Source organism: Dicentrarchus labrax, unplaced genomic scaffold, assembly GCF_905237075.1.
Source record: "Dicentrarchus labrax unplaced genomic scaffold, dlabrax2021, whole genome shotgun sequence".
Classification (NCBI taxonomy): Eukaryota; Metazoa; Chordata; class Actinopteri; family Moronidae; genus Dicentrarchus; species Dicentrarchus labrax.
Genome location: NW_026136707.1, coordinates 8,523,168 through 8,542,431, shown reverse-complemented (window position 1 = coordinate 8,542,431; position 19,264 = coordinate 8,523,168). Strand labels below are relative to the sequence as shown.

General features: G+C 40.0%; 1 protein-coding gene across 1 annotated transcript in view; it reads left to right on the top strand.

Annotated features, from left to right (window-relative positions):
• tmem145 (transmembrane protein 145) overlaps positions 1-18,676 on the top strand; it is a 38,399-nt gene extending 19,723 nt beyond the window's left edge. The window contains exons 6-15 of the mRNA XM_051406768.1: positions 4,404-4,488; positions 5,027-5,098; positions 6,878-6,946; positions 7,643-7,723; positions 8,166-8,244; positions 9,696-9,789; positions 11,859-12,031; positions 12,745-12,865; positions 13,262-13,450; positions 16,087-18,676. Coding sequence (XP_051262728.1) covers positions 4,404-4,488; positions 5,027-5,098; positions 6,878-6,946; positions 7,643-7,723; positions 8,166-8,244; positions 9,696-9,789; positions 11,859-12,031; positions 12,745-12,865; positions 13,262-13,450; positions 16,087-16,326 — 1,203 coding nt within the window. The 3' untranslated portion in view covers positions 16,327-18,676. The remainder of the gene's footprint in view (positions 1-4,403; positions 4,489-5,026; positions 5,099-6,877; positions 6,947-7,642; positions 7,724-8,165; positions 8,245-9,695; positions 9,790-11,858; positions 12,032-12,744; positions 12,866-13,261; positions 13,451-16,086) is intronic.
• Positions 18,677-19,264: the final 588 nt, after the last annotated feature.

The window sequence follows — 19,264 nt, the reverse complement described above, 5'->3', positions numbered from 1 at the left end:
AATAACCCTTATTTCTCTGGTACTGCCTTTTTTATAGTTACCGTAATATAACTCGTTAGGTAGAACTAATTACACCATTAATTGAAAATAAACAGAAAATAGAACAATTCAATAACATGGCTCCATTGTGTGCCATTGACCCCAGTGACTGTTGTCTGAGCATTAGTTTGTGTGGCATTTACTCTTGTGGTCTTTCAAACAGAAGTGGAGAAATGGAAAGCTTTGAATGGCTGTAATCAACCTCTGCTTTATTATGCTGAGCAGAACTGCTGTTAATGAAACAAAATTACCTCAGCATGGAGCCAAGGAAGCACTGAAATTAGACTTGCTGCTAATGGGCGCAGGCCACTAAAATGACCAAACTTTCACAGCTGTCAACTTGACCAGGTGACTCATCTTTTATAGAACAAACAGTGTAGAAACACACCCACCTCTGCTGTATTTTGTTCAGGCCTCAGTTGAAAAATTGTAAACTATATCTCTCATAAAGACTTGCAGCACAGTCACATACAGAAGAAGGATCTTTATCGTATCCTTCTGTGCCAGATGGGGAGCCAGTTTGGACTAGAAACTTTATACTTCTTTATTGTAATAAATAACAAATAATAACAGGAGTATTTGACAGTGTTGCAAGTTGTTTGGGAGAGATAGTTTACCGGAAGCGAACAGACCTGATGAATGTAGATTGTTTTGCTCACAGTGTGATTCTGCTAGAATATTTGCGCAATATATTATTGTATGTCAAAATACACTTTTTTAGGGCTGCAACAAACAATTACTTTCATTATCTGCTACAGTTATTATGAATTTGGTGATTATTTCTCTCTCTCTTCTTACTGTCAGATTATAGTTAGCTTTAGACTATATGGCCAAAAATATGCTATGTTTTGTTTTGATTTTGAATTAGAATGTCTGTACATTGATGGGTTGAGAATCTCCCACTCTCGCTAAATAAATGATATATTATTTATTTGGATTAGCTAGAAAATGCATTGTCACAAAGCTGAAAACTCATCCTCATGAAAAGTTGACTTTTTAGAGATGGTTCTCACAGAACAGTGACACTACAAACACATGATTATCTTATAGAATATGATGCATTGCTGTAGATTAAACTATGTAAGAGTATATAAAAATAGTTTCATTATAATAGAAATAAAATAAGTTATAATTATAAGCAATTATCTCAGCCTTAAACATCTACAGCAGTAAAATGCAACATACACATTAATGCAGCAGTAATATAAATCCAAAAACAACATATATAATAGTAAAACATTGACAGGGGTCATTGTTCATCATCACATAAAAACTACGTTTAGGATTCTTTAAAATTAAATTCTGCTAATAATTAATCATTTTACTTTGGTAAAATTTTGGATGCAGGATTTTTACTTGTAGCGGAGTATTTTCACAGTGTGGTATTGTTACTTTTAATAGGTTTAGTAAGTTCAGGACCAAAATACTTCTACCACCACTGGTTGTGACTAAAAGTCAGGGTATCACTGCCTCTGCTTCTCCAATGTTTATTTTGCAATTTATTCATTAATTAATAAATTATTTTGTTATGACATTTTTATCAATCACATATGGATAAGATGCTTGGGTGTCCACATACTTTGTTTAGACGTCCAGTGTGCATAACTGACTGTGCACACTCATTTTTCACACAGAGGTAGGTGCCCTAAACTGTTAAGCTATACAAACACTTAATGTTCCAGAGACAAGATTCACACTCTCAAAAGACTTTCAGAAGTCTTCTTTAAATGCAGTTATCAGCAGCCCAGGGGAGCACAAGATATACAAGACTGCACAGGTGTTTGGGTGAGACACCTTCAGTGTGTGATATATCAGTACAGTATATCAGAAGCAGATACCTTTTACACCTGAAACCAACAAGCAACCCCCCAAAATCATCCTGTCAGTCCCACAGAGAGAGAATCCCTGCTGTGTGAAGTGCTACTTCTTCCCTTATCTATCCTTTCTCTCCTTCATCCCTCTCTCTTTCACTCATTTCTCTGCACCTGTTTTTTTTTTTTTTTTAACTTTCTCCCTCTCTATATCTATCACTCTCTTTATCTCTGTCTCCTTGCTCTTTGTGTCTGTATTGATTTTGTGGCAGTGCACGCTCCATGCTTCTCGCCCTTTTTGATAGAGGGAGTGAGATGGAGTCTCAGGCTGCCAAATGAAATCAAAGTCTTTTTTCCTCCCTCTCTCTTTTTCCTCGCTCCACAGCAACAAGCGCGAACTCCATCGGCTTTGAACTTGTGTGTGTGAAATGAGCTCTCTGTGCTCTGATTGTCAACCCATCTCTACCCCCCCCGCCCCCCTCTTGTTCTCTGCTCCCCATCCCTCTTTTTTTCTCACCTCCTAAATTCACTTCAGTTTGACACTTTTTTCTCGTGTGACTTCCAAAAATCATCATTCCAACTGTGGTTTACTGCACATGTACATTCATTTTCTCCACATTATCCCTGCACATTTACATCCCCAGATATTCTCTTTCTGTGCTTTCTTTCATAACATTGCAATATAGAACAATTATATCTGATCGGATTAAAATCAACCTAAAAAATCAGTGATGTGTGTCACATATTGAATCAGATAAAACTGTTGCTATGGATATGATCTAGCCATCCAGTTCTTGTTAATCTGGGTCATGTTCTCCCTGGCAGCACAAAAGGCAGAACAGCCTAGATTCCTTTTTATTTCTCTAACTTCCTCAGCACACCTGGGGGATCCCGAGGCACTTTCAAGCCAGCTGGGGGACTGACTGGCGATATGGCACAATTATACTGAGCAGCTAAACCAACAGTGTGTCCCTCCCCCAAGGAGGATTTGGATGTTTTCTTCATCTTGTAACAGGCAATGTTGGAAGAAATCTGGGCTCCGTTAAAGTTGTGGGAGGCAGTAATTCTATTTAAAAACACAAATTCCAAATAATCCACTGATATGGTTAATTTGCGCTGTTCACTGACATAACATCCTGGTGTGAAGATTGGAATCAGTGGAAAATTTCTGCTGCAGAAAATGATGAATCAGTGATATTAGAAAAGCAAAACTGTCTCATGATCAGCAGTAAGCGAGCAACGTAAGATAGTTTTTATCATGAATGTGCAGTTTACAGATACTGTACCATATATGGTTTCTGAGTGTAGGAGTTAAAGCAGGGTGATGTGTTGACATCTGGATATGAAAAAAGAGATCCTCTGGGATTTAAATGTTCCTAATTTAGTGGTATATTTTTGTTTGTCTGGTCTTTAAAGGCTGCATTGCTGATCGTCTGTGATCTTTCTGTGCACTGATAAATAAAAGCTTCTACTTTCTTAGTCATCATACGCTATCAACATAATGTATCAAACTTCAATACAACTGTTCTGTTTATTCTTTTAGATAGTGTTTGATTTAAAGGTCCGGTGAGTAACATTTAGGAGGATCTACTGGCATAAATGAAATATAATATTTATAGGTATGTTTTCATTAATCACCTGAAAATAAGAATTGTTTTGCTAGATGCCACTAAATCCTACACACTGGACCTTTTGTATCACAATTTTCCTTCTTCTTTTTGCAAAGTTCCTGCATGCTTGTTAAGACAACACAACTTTTTTTCTTTTTTAAATAACGAAGAGTTTTGTGGAAATGTTCATTATCTTGTTTTACATATTGACAGATTAAGAAAGACGGAGAATTAAAAGTGTTCATACTATTGATGCAAAGATAAGGAGCACCATCATGAAACTAAGACGTATAACATTTCTGCCTTTTGGTGTCTGATTTGATTTTTCAAAGGAGAAGATAACTGATGTGATTTACGGATGCTTGTAGCAGAAATCATTTAAGGCAAACATGCAATTTAATTTACTTTCAGTTTGACTTAAATGATTTCCTTCTCATGTGTAAATATTCTATGAATGTGCCAGTCTTCATTGTCATCATATTGATATTTATGTATAAATATCAAGGTGTTGTAATACTTGATTTCTTCAGTGTGCCCTGCTCGAATTTAATTCCTTCCTACTTCTGCTGTCTGGGTGATCCAGCGCTCTTAGGTTCATACACTTTAAGTGTGAAATGCTGGTTTTAAGTCCAGCTAACATATTTCTTTTCTCTCCCCAAAGGTCCTGTAGGTCTCCATTGTCAGATTTATAATGGAAAAAGCAAAATGTCACAGGAATAATGTTTAAAAATACATCTAAAGAATTGCCTCTCACTGCCATTTCAGCTTGCAGAATCGTCCAGTGCGGCTTTAAGCATTAATGTATACTTTGTACAGATCACAAAGCCTGTAACTATACAAGAGAATACACTTAGTCTCACCTGCCTCCTCTCTCTCTCTCTCTCTCTCTCTCTCTCTCTCTCTCTCTCCCCCCCCCCTGTCTGCTTCGGCTCCTCTCTTGCAGGGGGATGGCTTGCGGCTGGAGTACGAGATGAAACTGACCAATGGCCAGTCTTTCTGGACGCAGCATTTCTCTGCAGATGAGTTCGGTAAGAGTGATTAGATAGAAAGAGAGAGATTATGGAACGAATCGCTGATGGCACAAGCCAACACCACTTAGCACGGCCAATAAAGCACACTGAACTGAACAAATTACAATAATGAAGGGACGGCTGAATGAATTAATGATGATAGATGAACTAAGAGGAAGGGATGAAAAGAAGAAGAGGCCCATGTAGCTTCTAAATGAATTATTCCTAAATCTCTAATGTGTCTCTCTCTCTCTCTCTCTCTCTCTCTCTCTCTCTCTCTCCCCCCTACTGCGACTCTCTCTCTTAACTAATCCAATATCCTCACCTTATACCTGCCTCTCTGGATCGGTCAACCCTCTGGTTTTTTTTTCTCCCTTTCTTCTTCACCTTGATATTTTCTAAACCTCATTGACTGCTTTACTCTCTGGCTTTGATTTCACCTTTTGTCTTGTACCTTTTTGTTTGTCCTTTTCCCACCATCATGTTTTTTCTCCATCTTTCTATCTCATCAATTATTCTGTTTCCACCTCTACTTCCTCCACCCCCCTATCCACAGGAATCCTGGAGACGGACATCACGTTCCTGGTCATCTTCTCCATGGTGTTCCTCCTCTCCTGCTACTTTGCCTGTAAGTACTGCCTTTTTCACTTAATGTATCTCTCTTTCTCCCTCCTTTTCCACGAACAAGCCAATTTATTCAACTTTCAAAGCCAGCAGAAGTCATTAAGTGCCCTTTTTCTCAAATCTATTATAAAATCCACATGTTTTCTTGATGGGATGCGAGTAAGTCTTCATGTTTCCTCTGATAAGTAAAGGTGGAGCATGTGCCTATCTTTTCTTAGGGCTGGGAGTTTGTCAGAACAGAGCATGAGAGAGCAGGAGTGAGCGGAATGGCGAGAGCGGGGTTGGGTTTTCGTGTAAAGGTGAACGGTTGAATGGAGAAGGTAGTGGTAGCCTTAAGGTTAGTGAAGCGAGTTTGTCACACGAAGGTCACAGCTCAAATAACCCGAAGTAACTGAGAACAAAAGCCCTGGTGCAGTGGTTCCCTACCTTTCTGGCTTGTTACCCTTTAAAATTAACCAATGACCCAACATCATACGGTAGGACCTTCTTAATGTGGGGATTTTCAAGGATCCTCCAGTATTTCACAATGAAAATAGAAAACATGAGAGAAAAGCCTTTTTCTTTTCCTCCATTTAATCATCATTTGGGGGTTTCCCAAACCTTCAGGAAGTGCTATGCAAATCTGTTGGTTTTATTGACCAGGACATTGAAATATCTGTTTCTGAGTTTTCCACCCGAATACAGTTAGTGAGCTACATGAGATAATACTTAATTTTGGTGAACTGATCCTTTAAAGTAAAATATTAATCTCCAGAACTGGCATAAAATATCCTTCAAAATCCTTAAACCAACTTGTTCAAGTGTTTTATAGTCACATGTATCCAAAAGTGATAGAGCACACTGGTTGGAAATGGAAGCGGACCTGTCATAAGTTTAAATACAGGGGGTTATAATATACTGCAGAGGAATAAAGCTACATAATGAGGTGCAAATATATATTTTGACTCTTGGATTGTGCTGAAATCTTATTGTGATTTAATGCAGATTGGGAAACTGCTTTTAATGAACTGCGGTATCTTCACCGTGTGTATACTGCTGCCAGCTTCATTTGAATATTCACTGACATGGAGGCTCGAGTTTTGACTAGTTATAATCAAACAAAAGACATAAAAATAACAGTGTAGAGTGTTGTGCAAATAGAGGAAAAAGGCCTGAAGGCACTTCTACATAATAAACAATATTCACAATGACAAATATATGCAGATTATTAGAGATGGGGGGAAAAGGTTATAAAACATTGAAGTCAGGAAAAGATGACAGGATTTTAATTTTTGGGAGAAATGTTCCTTCAACAGCCGTCATTAGAGTACCACTGAGGAAGTCACAGTAGGATCCTGCAGCATTTGGCTGGCCTGTGGTTATACAAGGCAGCTATGAGTGTGTGTGTGAACGTTTATGGTCTTTCCTCCCGCTGTAAATCTTCCCCCGGGCGACTGCTGTTTGTAGGAGTGTTTTGGTAGTAAAATTGCCTGCTTAAATACGCATTAAAATATTTCCTCCCAGATTAGGGAGAGGATGGAGAAGATGTATAAGGCCTCATCTAGAGACAGGCATCACAAGATGGATGCATACTAATGGTCGCTCCCCTCATTTATCTGGCACACTCCCTTGTTATTTTTTCTTTTCTTCTTTCTGTCCGTCTCTCACCCTGTACCTCTCTCGCTCTCTTTCACCATCTGTTAGCATATTTCCATCCTCTTTATCTCTATTCCCACCAACAGACTCACACATACACACACCTCCATCACCTCTATCTCATTCTTGTGTTTTTTTCCCCCTGCAGACAATTTAAAGGGAAGACAGCTTCTTCACACAACCTACAAAATGTTTATGATGGCAGCAGGCGTAGAGGGTGAGATCTCCTGTCCCAAATGCACGCACGCACACACACACACACACACACACACACACACACACACACACACACACACACACACACACACACACACTCAAGATGACAATGAGCCTCTTGCACTGCTGCGGCATCTCATACTTTAATCCCAACTTCAAGAGCCAAGATATTATCGGCCTTATTAGCCTCTGAATAGAAACTATTGCAAACAGCCGTGCTGCGCTACAGTGTTCAGTGGAGCATGCTGTTACTGACTAACACCCCCCTTCACCTCCTCACCCTATCTTCTCCTTTTTCTTCTCCCAATCCTTATCTCGCTTTCTTCCTTCTCGCTTGCTTGTCCCTCTTCCAAATCCCTTCTCGATTCTCCTGCCACCTCTGAATTCTCTCCTCCCATTTCTCTCAAACCTTCTGCTCCCTTTTTCATCTCCTTTTGTCAATTCTTTTCTGTCTCACTTGTCTTTTCCACTTCTCTTACCCCTGCCCCTTCTCTTTCCTCATTATCATCTCCCTGTCTCCGGTGTTTTTTCTTTCTTTTCTTCTTATCTCTGACGTCTTCTTTTCTACCTTTTCTCCTGTTTGTCCCCAACAATCCCCTCTGCTGCGCTCCCATTTCCTTCCTCCCCTCTCTTCTCTCTTTCCCTCCTTCTCCCTTTCTCTTATTTGTCTCCTCCCTGCATGTTTTCCGTTTGGCAGTGCTCAGCCTGTTGTTCCATTGTGTCTACTGGGGCCTGTATGCTAGAGATGGAGTCGGCAACGGCAGCCTGAAATTACTCGGTGAGTTTTTCTCCTGCATCGGCCACTGACTGACTGACTGACTGACTGACTGACTGACTGACTGACTGACTGACTGACTGACTGACTGACTGACTGACACTGCCTATGTGCCTGAGCAGAATGAATGAGTGGACGACGATGGATGTGTGTGTGCGGGTGAGGAAGTGCAAGAGCTGGTTTGAGGGGCACAGGCAGGATCATGCATGATTTTGTGTGGGGGTGTGTGTGTGTGTGTGTGTGTGTGTGTGTGTGGGTGTGTGTGGTGTGTGTGTGTGTGTGTGTGTGGGTGTGTGTGTGTGTGGGTGTGTGTGGTGTGTGTGTGGGGCGACCTGATTATATCTTTCCCCTCTGATATTACAGATTTGGAAGCCACAGCCTAATTACCCCCTCTGTCTTCTATTTCTCACTTTCTGTCTCTCTTCTCCTCTCTGTCTGTCTCCAGGGAAATTACTGTTCTCCATCAGTTTCTTGGTGTTCCTTCTGATGCTCATATTGTTGGGCAAAGGTTTCACTGTCACCAGGTGGGGGTTTTCACTTTTTTTTGTGTAGCTTGTGTGTGTGTGTGTGTGTGTGTGTGTGTGTGTGTGTGTGTGTAGCATGTATTTCTTCGTGCCCATATGTGTTTATGCGAGCCTGGGATGTCACCTTGTGTGGGTGTGTTTATGCTGCCACTGTCTCTCACCTGTCAGGCCTTAATCTCAGTCATAACACTATATCTCATATAACTATGACAATGTTAGGTGTCAGTCAAAAACTCAGTTAGTGTGCTGGGTCTGATGGTGTGGATGAACACCTGATACGTTTGGGAAATGTCATAGACTTTTGCTGCTATGTTATAAACTTTATGATGTTTTCGTTTGGGCTGAAGTATTATATTTGCCCTGCAAAGCCAGCTGACAAATTTTTGCTTTACTCATTGTTTTCTGGCAAGGTTTAGTGAATATTTGCCTGCAACAGGCATCATTTCAGATAGCCTGCACAATAGATGATTTACGAGTTCTCCCCTTTGCTGGAACATCAGCATGTATCCATCTCACACCTGACTTGACAAATGCCCTACTCGCCGACAGTCAGGGGCCTTTCCAGTTGTCCAATTCCAATTTGAAAGTCTAGTTATCAAACATGCCAGCTGTTTTTGAAATGTGGTTACATTTCAGCCAAGCTATCCCCAGAAGTGGGTTTCTTTAGTCAGTTTTATGTGAGAAAAGGGCATAATGACGCTTTTTAAAAATCAGGAAAAAATAACTGGAAAAAATAGCCTGTTCACAAGGTTTTGATTTGTGGTGACTCATCTAAACCACTGCTCATAGTTGAAAAATTGATCCTGCTTCGGGCCCAATTGAATCTCTGTGGATATTTTCCAGACTGAACTCTTGTAGCATAAACTGAGTTTGCAGGATTCAAGCTTTTTGGACTCTAGGATTACATCCTCCTCTGGGTCCAGAAGATTCTGTGATCTCTCTCAGTGATTAAACCGCTTAAAACCCCAGTGAATAAACTTAAAACTGCATCACCATCCAGCTAAAAACACATCTCTAGTAACTGATAAGTTGACAGTTTGGTGATAACTACCACACAACTTTGATATGTTTTCTCTGGTGTGTGGTGTTGAATTACTATGAGCAAAAGGATGTTTGAAATGACAAAGTTTCAATCCTGAAATACTGTTTGTTGACTGCCGCTGTGCAAATAAAGAAGCATTAATATCTGTTTTGTAAGTGTGGACAGGCTTTTTCACAGCCAGCGGTGTCCATGAGTTTGCAGCCATTTTATTTATAGAAAAGTCAGAGTTGAGCACACCAGTGCTTTGTGCTGTTTGGTGTTGAATAGCTGCTTTTAGATTAAGTTATCTTTACTTTGAGTGTAAAGAACCAAATGCACGATTTTGTGTGCACGTGTGGTTTTTTTTTTCTTATCTTCGGCTAACTTCTGTTTGACCTCTGACCCCCTTTTTTGTGTGTGTTTGTGTCAGGGCAAGGATCAGTCACAGCGGGTCAGTTAAACTGAGCATCTACATGACAGTCTACACAATGACCTATGTCATCCTCTTCATCTACGAGGCAGAGGTACAGCACTATACACACACACACACACACACACACACACACACACACACACACACACACACACACACACACACACACACACACAAATACGTTACCCATACTGCACTATAGACACCACAGGGGCTACAACTAATGATTGTTTTAATAATTAATTAATACATGGATTTTTTAAGTGAACAAATTCCCAGAGTAGATGCCTTCAATTCATTTTAAACGTATGAGTTGACCACCTGTTTCAGGACTTGTCAACACTCACCTCCTCCACTTTCCTCACCAACAGCTATATTGGCAATAATTGTGTGCCACAGTCATGTTTAGTTGGGTTTTCTGTAAATATGAGCTGGCAACCGGGATAAATTCCTGTCAGCCATGAATATAAGTAAGAAGAGCTAGAAGTTTGTCAATAGAAAAGGGAGTTATTTTTTACTGGAGCGAAAAATGAATCAACCGTTTTGATTATAAATTTAATTCCACTGGTTTCAGCTTCTCAAACATAGAGACTTGTTGTTTTCCTATCTATTATATCATGTCTATTATGTCTAAATTTGGACTATTGAGTAGACAGAACAAAAATAAGACTTTTTCATGATATTCTGACACTTCATAGACGTAAAGATTAATCAGTTAACTGTGGAAATATTTGACAGGATAATCAGCAGTGGAATAATCTTTAGTGTCAGCTATAATTTGCACACTAATAACAGCAAAAAAATTCAGATCTCAGTGAATGTGAATTCCTCCTCTTCAGATGTGACAGTGTCAGGATGACTGGATGCGAAATGTCTGACTTGCTAATGCTTGACGCCACATTTGCACTCGTATTATTGCTCTCTTTGGCTTTTTTTTAATAATCTCATAATGATGCCCGGAGGAGTTGGGCCCACAGATCCACGTGGGCTGTAATGACTTTTTTCTGTCAAATCATTCATTATACTGATACATAGCTAATTATGAATATGCATGCAAGTTGATTGTTGAGGGATAAATGAGGGATGAGTTACAGATGATGGATCCTGACAGGCAGCTCCAACTACAAACACAACTAAAGAGGATTGCACTTACTTGTTCACTGTACTTGAGATAATAAATCTTAGATCAATGAGTTTCTTTAAGGTTTCCTGGGATTGGAAAGTTAGACTTACTAATCAACACACTGAAGTCTCCACTCTCATTAATTATACTGTGTCTCTGTGTTCTGTATGTGAAGACAGAAACAGATTTCACCAGCTATGATGCTGATGACATGAGCTTATGAATTAGTAACGCACCCAGGAGTGTTACAGTTACATACATCTCTGCATACTGCAGAGGTTTCAGCACGGTCAGATGGAATGATGGTACATTTAGGGACAGTGGTTTTCAGTCTTTTGAATACAGCGTGGTAATGACCCAGTGGGAATAGTGCAGTGGAAGTATGCGTGCTATATTTAACGCTGGAGCCTATAGCCCATCTCTCTCACTGCAATATGTGGATCTGAGGCAGTGTAATTTATCTACCGCCTGCCCTCGTACATGGTCCCTGCTATTAAAGAGCTCAAAACTCAGGGGAGCTTCTGCTAAAAATATGCCAAACTAGGTTACAATTGGAACTGAAATAAAGACTTGAAGAGTGTTCCTGGTACTGGGCCTGCAGTTGGGGGATCTGACAGGCTCTGGTTGGATCCCAAGAAGCTCCACACCGAGCCGTCCGACCTATGCATTATGTAGCAAGGGTAACCCTGTATGGTGGCCAATGCTATCCAGTCACTGGACTGTGAAATACAATCTAGTGTCCGCAGACACAAGCACATGCACAACACACACACACACAACCTGTGCGCACATATGCCAATGACCTAGTTGTGGGGAAAAAGTGTCAATGTCAAAGACTCACACAGAATGCTACAAGCTGAGTTTTGGCTCGCAGTGCATCAGCAGAAAAATGAGCAATCCATCTTAGTAATTAGGGCACAGAGTACAATGTGTAGTCAAGCCAATAGATGCTTCTTTTCTACTTTGTGTAAAAAGTTTAGCTAGCTTCTTCAATGTGTGTCTTCATTTTGGCGTAACGGCTCATGTTCCTGTGCCAGTTCTTTGACCCAGGTGAAGTGCTGTATGCCTACGACAGCCCTGCAGGCTACGGACTGATGGGCCTGCAGCTGCTGGCCTACGTGTGGTTCTGCTACGCCGTGCTGGTCTCCCTGAAACACTACCCTGAGAAGCAGTCCTTCTACGTCCCTTTCTTTACCACATACACACTATGGTGAGACCTGCACAGCTTCCCCTTCTCTGCCCCTCACTGTGGATAATAGCACCTGAGCGAGAGATTGCAGGAGTAGGAAAATACACATTTCTCTGTTTGAGGTCTCTTCAATTTGAATAATTTATGCTGCTCTGTTAAAAAATGTGCACAAGATAGCTGATGCTTTCGCGGTCTGGGAATGAAAAGTTGTTTATTTTACACTACCCTTTTACAACATTGTGAGCCCAACCTCTGCGCTCTACTAACACTGTAGATAATTGTACTTGAGCCAATGATTGCTGGAGGAAAATATCTATATTTTTACTTGCTGATGAGGTCTCTTCCATTAGAATAATTTATTCTGCCATATGTGTGCTCGATAGTTTAAAGCTTTGTACTGGAAAGAAATGTTTTTTCACCCCGAGAAAAACCCTTCTATATACACTGCTCAGCTTCTCTGCCCTTCATTCACTGTGTATAATAGCACAGGCTTGAAATGAAGAGTCGATTACAAAGACTAATATTATCTCTGTATTTCTCTCTCATTGCTGCCGCTATCTCCCGCCTCATTATCTACGCCTCTCCTCTCCTCCCCTCCCATCTTTCTTTCTCTGTGCTTTACATCTATCTCTACTCTCTCTTCCTCTCACCATCAAACTCTGTTCTCATCTTGTCTTTTAATGTGTTTTTTCCCCCACACCATTATCCTAAATCTACTCACTTGTCTTCCACAGGTTTTTTGCAGTGCCTGTTATGGCTCTGATCGCCAACTTTGGGATTCCTCGTTGGGCCCGGGAGAAGATTGTCAACGGCATTCAGCTCGGCATCCACCTCTACGCTCACATCGTCTTCCTCGTTCGTACCACACACACACACACATACACACACGCTCATGCAGACCCTTGCACTTCTACATAGTTCACATTATTCAAGAGTCCTTATTGCCACTGTCACTCATACATTATTCACTATCCTTGAGTCATAACTGCCTCATGCTGATTGTCTCCTCCACACATCATTATCTATCTCCTCCTCACCTTCAACACATTGTTCTTTACTAATGGGCCGTACTGCTCACGCAAATGTCCTTTTATATTCCTGCTCACTGCATGCATTGCTATTCCCACTTCTCCCTTGGACCTTATATATGCTCTGGCTATGTGTTAGCTGCTACATATACTGTTCATATATCGATTATATATGTAAGAATCGGCAAAAATCATCATACAATTTCATCCTCTTGCCCCCTAGGTTATCACACGACCTTCAGCAGCCAATAAGAACTTCCCGTATCATGTTCGGACATCCCAGATTGGGATCCTGCTGTCCAGTCCAAAAGGAGGTGAGGGGGCGGAGAGTTTCCCCCATCATGCCTATGGAAATAGCTCCTTCCTGGGAGACTCTCAACCCAACTTTACTGAACTCTTCTCCATCCAATCAGTGAGTCTAAGTTTACATGTTTTTGAATGCATGCTTGATATCCTGAGTTGAAGTTGTTGAAGCTGAAGACACAGAAGAGCAAGTGCTGTGTTTATGCAAAAGGCTAAAGAGATAAGATCATAAGTCTCAATTACTGATGTCTATTAAAGCTGCCCCATTCATGAACAAGCGAAGTGAATAAAGATACAGGAACAGGTTAAAGGCAAATAAGAATCAGATTTTAGCTCGTACAGTATGCACATCTATATCCTGTTTAAATGCCCCCCCCGACTCATTTTGCAGTGCTTGCTATATGTAATTAGATTTACATCTAATCTTTTTGATGCTTTCAAAATGCAAACAGTGTCAAACCTAGCTTGAAATTAACTGCTGTCTCATCTAACAAAGATGCATCAAATTAGAAGGCATCAGTGTAACAATAGTTTGCAAGGGGACATGTTTTTAAGGATTATTTCTTGGCGGAAACGGCCGTCTCTTCCTGTGGGCTCCAGGTGAATGACAGTAAGCACAGCGTAACATAGCACACGCTCTGATATGAAAACACTTGGGCACAAGAAAATAATGATTAAATAGAAACTCTGACAAGACCAAATTAAGGTGTCGTGTTTGCTGTGATGAATTGTCTAGTGAGGGAAACTTTCAAATCTGTGGAAGTTTGCTTTTTCATACTGCACAGAAATGAGTGACGGAAGAACAGCTCTGGATCTTCATATACACTGATACAATGTGCAGACGCTAGCAGGAAACATAAAACGCAAAGGTCCAGCCAGCATGACAACTGACACAAAGTCATGGCAAATACAGTTAGGTACAAATTACCTTTAGTTAGAAATCTAACTCTGGATTTGCTGCAGACATCTACAGAAAATGGGAAGACCACGCAAAAAGTATGAGTTCAGCTTGGCCTTCAGTCTTTATTACCATGGTATCAAGGTGGGCAATAAGAGCCTCTTCTCTTTGTTGCCAAATAGAATGCACTCAGTCTTGTCTTTATTTAAGTAAAGGAAATGTAGTTGCATGTGATTACTTGCACTGACACAGTGAGTCTATTGGACCAGGGTCATTTGGTGAACGAGCAAAGTAAATCTAAGTGTGGCATGCAGTCTTATTGTTTAGCAGTGTTTGGCCCCGAAGGGTGAATTTTTAGGTTATCTCAGCAGTCTCTGTGCTATAATGTGGTCGAAGCCAGACTGAAGATTGTCTAGAAAACCTTTTACAGATAAAACTAATTTGCTATTAGTCTTGCTAAGATGGGCTATAAAAAAAGACTAAATACAGTATAACATACTGTATAGAATACAGTATAACATACTGTATTTAGTATAAAAGCATCCAAGCTAGAGGGGCTTAATTATGTAACTGCAGGTTTCAGTAACTTTGGAAAAATGCCTGATGAGCTATTCATAGGCTGCAGCACATGAAAAGTTACGTACTGTATCTGGAAAAAAAAAACAATGACACGGCAATAAAGGCAAGTAAGAACTGGATTGTGTCGAACAATCAAATTAATTAGGAAGGTGTTTCTAATGTCTTTTTTTACATAAACAACATGGAGGAAGGACTGGGTGATAATTATTAGCAATGATTAATCAAATTTCAGCAGAATCACAATTAAATTATCTCATAATGTCATATTCTAGCAGTTTCTGTAAACCACATTTGTTTTAACCTTTATTAGTTTGGGGGGGGGGGGTTCACTGCAAGCAACACTCTCTTTTAAGGAATGTCCTGATCATATCCCACAGTTCACACTGGGAAACGGCCCAGGACGCTGGGGCCACTGAGCAGCTCCACTGGAGCAGCTGGGGTTAAGACCCGGGGTTAAGGGCACCTCAGTGGTGCTAATGAGAAAAGGGCAAGCACTTTCAGTTTCCACAACCAGATGAATTAATTAATGATCAATCTAACTAGTTACTAAAATGTTATTGCTCTTTACACATATGCAACACTTCATCTCAGACACTGTAATGCATAACAGTGGAACCCAGTTCATTGCTTTGATCAGTTTGATTATTTTGTGATTTTTGTAGTGTTGCAATGTTAATTATAATTATTCAATCAACAGCAAAGACAAAATACCCTAAAAGTATTTTTGGGCACCAAAATTTGTGAGAATCTGCTGATTCTTACCATACAGTACATTATACTAAATCTAATCTCTTTGGGTTTTTGGACTGTTGGTCAGGCATTTAATGAAATTACCTTGAGTTATAGGACATTTCCATGCACATTTTTCACTGTTTTCTGATATTTTGTAGACCAAACAGATCAATCAAGAAAGTAATTGGCAGATTAATCCATAATGAAAATAATCATTACTTGTAATCATTTGAATTTTATCGCTAATATAAGATAGGGCCAGGTTCCACAATCTGCAGTTAAGGAGAGTAAAGTAACTGAACTAGAGGTCAGGAAAGCCAATACATGTGTAATTTACCCCAACCTATATAACCACCCCAGCATCGGTGAGCTGTAGAGGAAGCTGTCAAAGTGTGATGTATGGTATGGTGTTACTGACACACCATACTATACTGAAAGGTCCCACTTTCTGGCCAGGGCAACACATGTATGTAACCTACATCCAGATGATCCGACCAGGTCAGAAGTGTAAAACAATCATCCTTCCTTTCTTGCAGGACCCGGTGAAGACGGTGGAAGAGACAGTGGCCCGTAAAGGACCCGAGGTACCGAGGAACAGCGAGCAGAAGATCATCACCACTGCTGCTGACTTGATGTCAATATTACCCCCACCTCCACCTCCGATACCCCCACGCCCAGCCGCGCGCTCGCCCCCACTCCCGCCCCGGCTCCCTTCCTTTACCGAGTATTTCAGCATGCAGAGTGGTGGAGGAGGAGGGTTCGGCACGAAGGCATGAGATGGAAAGAAAGACGGGACAGAGGGCAGGACAGAGGGAGAGACTGGAAGGCACGGAGGGAACGGACAGAATGACAGTTCAAAGTAAAGGAAGAGTCAGAGTGGAAATCCAAGTGTTACTGTTTAAAGACAAAAGGGGGGGAAAGTTTGGATGGACGAAGAGGATAAACCATTAGAAAAGTGAATCCCTAAACGGTCCCAGTTCACCTGTGAATGGAAATAACCCGAATGGAGGAGTGAGGGGAAAATGGCTGTGAGATAGGAGTGCTGAGCTTGTTAAAGAATAAAGAAGCAATAAATATTTGATGTTGACCCGTAGAAGGCACAGAGGGAGAAAGATGACAAAGTGGATGTAGCCAGAGCAATAGAATGATAGCTGTGCACGATGCGGAAATGAACAAAATTCTTGAAATACTTTTATTCAAAAATTCATGAGGCATTGATGGTCTGCCTGGAAGAGTTTGTAAATAGCTAAAACTGAAGGGAGCTAAAACTCTATATAGTTTTATTTTAAAAAAAGGAAATTTGTTTTCATGTTTTTTTTTTTTTTCCCCACACATCATTACATTCCAGTTGGTGCTGTGACCATAAAAAGAATCTCATACCATTACATTTATCTAATTAATGTAAAAAAAATAAAAAAAATAATTTTTATGTTTGACACATTTTGATAAAGCATAGATATTTACTCTATATGGAGTTTGTTGATTTAATTTATATTCTTATATGCCTTCATTGCAGCTGGTTATTCTGGATTGATATGCTGATGTGTAAATGTAAAATGTCACGTTTACTGTGGGCACTTCTAGGTACTCGTAAAACGCGCATGTTTGTATTGTATTTCCCGTCCAAAAAGCTGATATGTACTCCACGTGACCATACAATATTCGCTTATTGTGTGTATTGAAATCTATACTTTTGTAAATACATACAATAGGCTTTAGTATATTTTTGACTGGATAAATTCTGTTAATTGTTACTCCAATCAAAACCCTCTCACGCTGTCTGAAACACAATATAAAACCAATGTTATACTTTGTCGGTTTCCGTTGACGTTGACTTTGACTTGCAGAATATGCCTGCTGAAAAAATGTCATTTCTGTGTATGTAGACGTTGGTGAATGTACTGATGCAATACAGCACAAGGACAGGGGTGATTTTCAAGTTACTGGAATGCTGCAGTACGCATTTTGTCGAGTTCTCTTTTCAACTACAACATATCCATGATCTGAGAGCAGGACGCTGCCTTTTTCAAAATACAAGTAACTTCATCCTCACCCCTGTCTAGAACCTGAAACATGAATATTTGTTGACTTTATCTCACTTTAATGTTTAAACCGTGTGAAAAGCTGAGCAAATATTACTAGTTTCATCACCCCTAACATTGAGCTATGACAAAAAAAAAGCCTTGTAGATGAACTGTGAAAACGGCAACACAACTGTACATTTTGTCTGTCCTGCATGGAGCACTTTAATGTTCCTGGTCTTAGTCTGTTTATTCGTGATGTTGTCACCTTATTAGACTGCTTTGAAACCTGTATTCACACCACATTGAGTAGTATTCCAGATGCATACACCTGTAAATACAGTCTGAAAATGTCATCCGACTGTCCGGGATATTTTAGGGAACGTATCATGCTTAGTCGACGTAAGTTAACATTGAATTACTGAAGTTGATAAGTCATGTAAGAGCGTCATTGAAACTGAGTTTACCACCAGCTTCCTGCCATTCAGAAACTGAAAGGACACTAACAAATTCAGTTTTATCTTGACCATTTATTTCCTATTCATAAAAATGGTGGTACTCAGTTAATAGTCCACAGATTTATCAATGGCAATCTTGCTGTAATGGAGTACTTTAGGATGTTAGGACTGTGGTGTGTCACTTGTAAGAGTGTAGTCAGAGGTGTAATTTAGTCTGTGAAACAGAATGATACTTGAATTAGAGTACTAGTTGTTATTTCTGATTATGTGTGGTTTATATTCGGCATGTCTGCCATTTTGTCTGCCGTTGCCTATTGTTATGGTTGTCATGACTTGACTGAATAGACACTGGGCGACTTGACTAACAGACAGGCCTACTGATACTGTATCACTGCTTCAACCTTGTGTATATTGACATACAATTACAGGACTGGGACACACTTAAGGGGAGGGAACTTGAAGAAAAAGAGATTATGTATGCATGACAGAAAACAGCACAGCTTTTAGGCTACTCAGAGCGATCTGGTTAAGAGCACATCACTGAAGCACTGTTCAAATGCATTTTAATGGAGTCAAATGACAATTCTAAATACGCTGTACATATACACTTTTTGCCCAAATAATAAAAAAAATATGGTTTTATTAGAGGCCTTGTCTGGGTGTGTATTATTTGGCTAGTGTGTCTTTGTTCCAGGTAGGACAAGGGCATGTGTCCAAGGGAGTCGATCTAATATCTGTAAATCATATTTAGAATTTGTTCTCATTACAAAAGTCCATTAAAGTAAAACACCACAGGGACAGACTCCAGGCTGGTCCCAATCTGATGTAGGCTAGCCTAATTATTTCACAGTCGCTGCCAGTATCCCGCTCTGCTGTGACTGCTGAAGTGCAGAGTAACAACAAACTGTGCCTGTCTCTACTCGTTCTCCACTAACAGTATAAATTTGTAAATGGATTTCAGCCTAATCGCTGCCAGTCTTTTAAAAAAGAATCCAAACATCTCTCATTATTTGATCATTTTTCATCCATCTGCATTAAGTACAATGGACCTTTTTTTACTGCAGACATGTTTTTAAAAAGGTTTATGCAGTGTTCATCAACTTAAATTTAGGATTCTCTAAGACCATTTTGATACTACAAAGAATGCAATTTCATAACCTTTTCAATGTCATACCAGTCAAACAATGACAGAAAACCATTATATCCCCTTTTTTAAAATCATTTTTTTATATAAC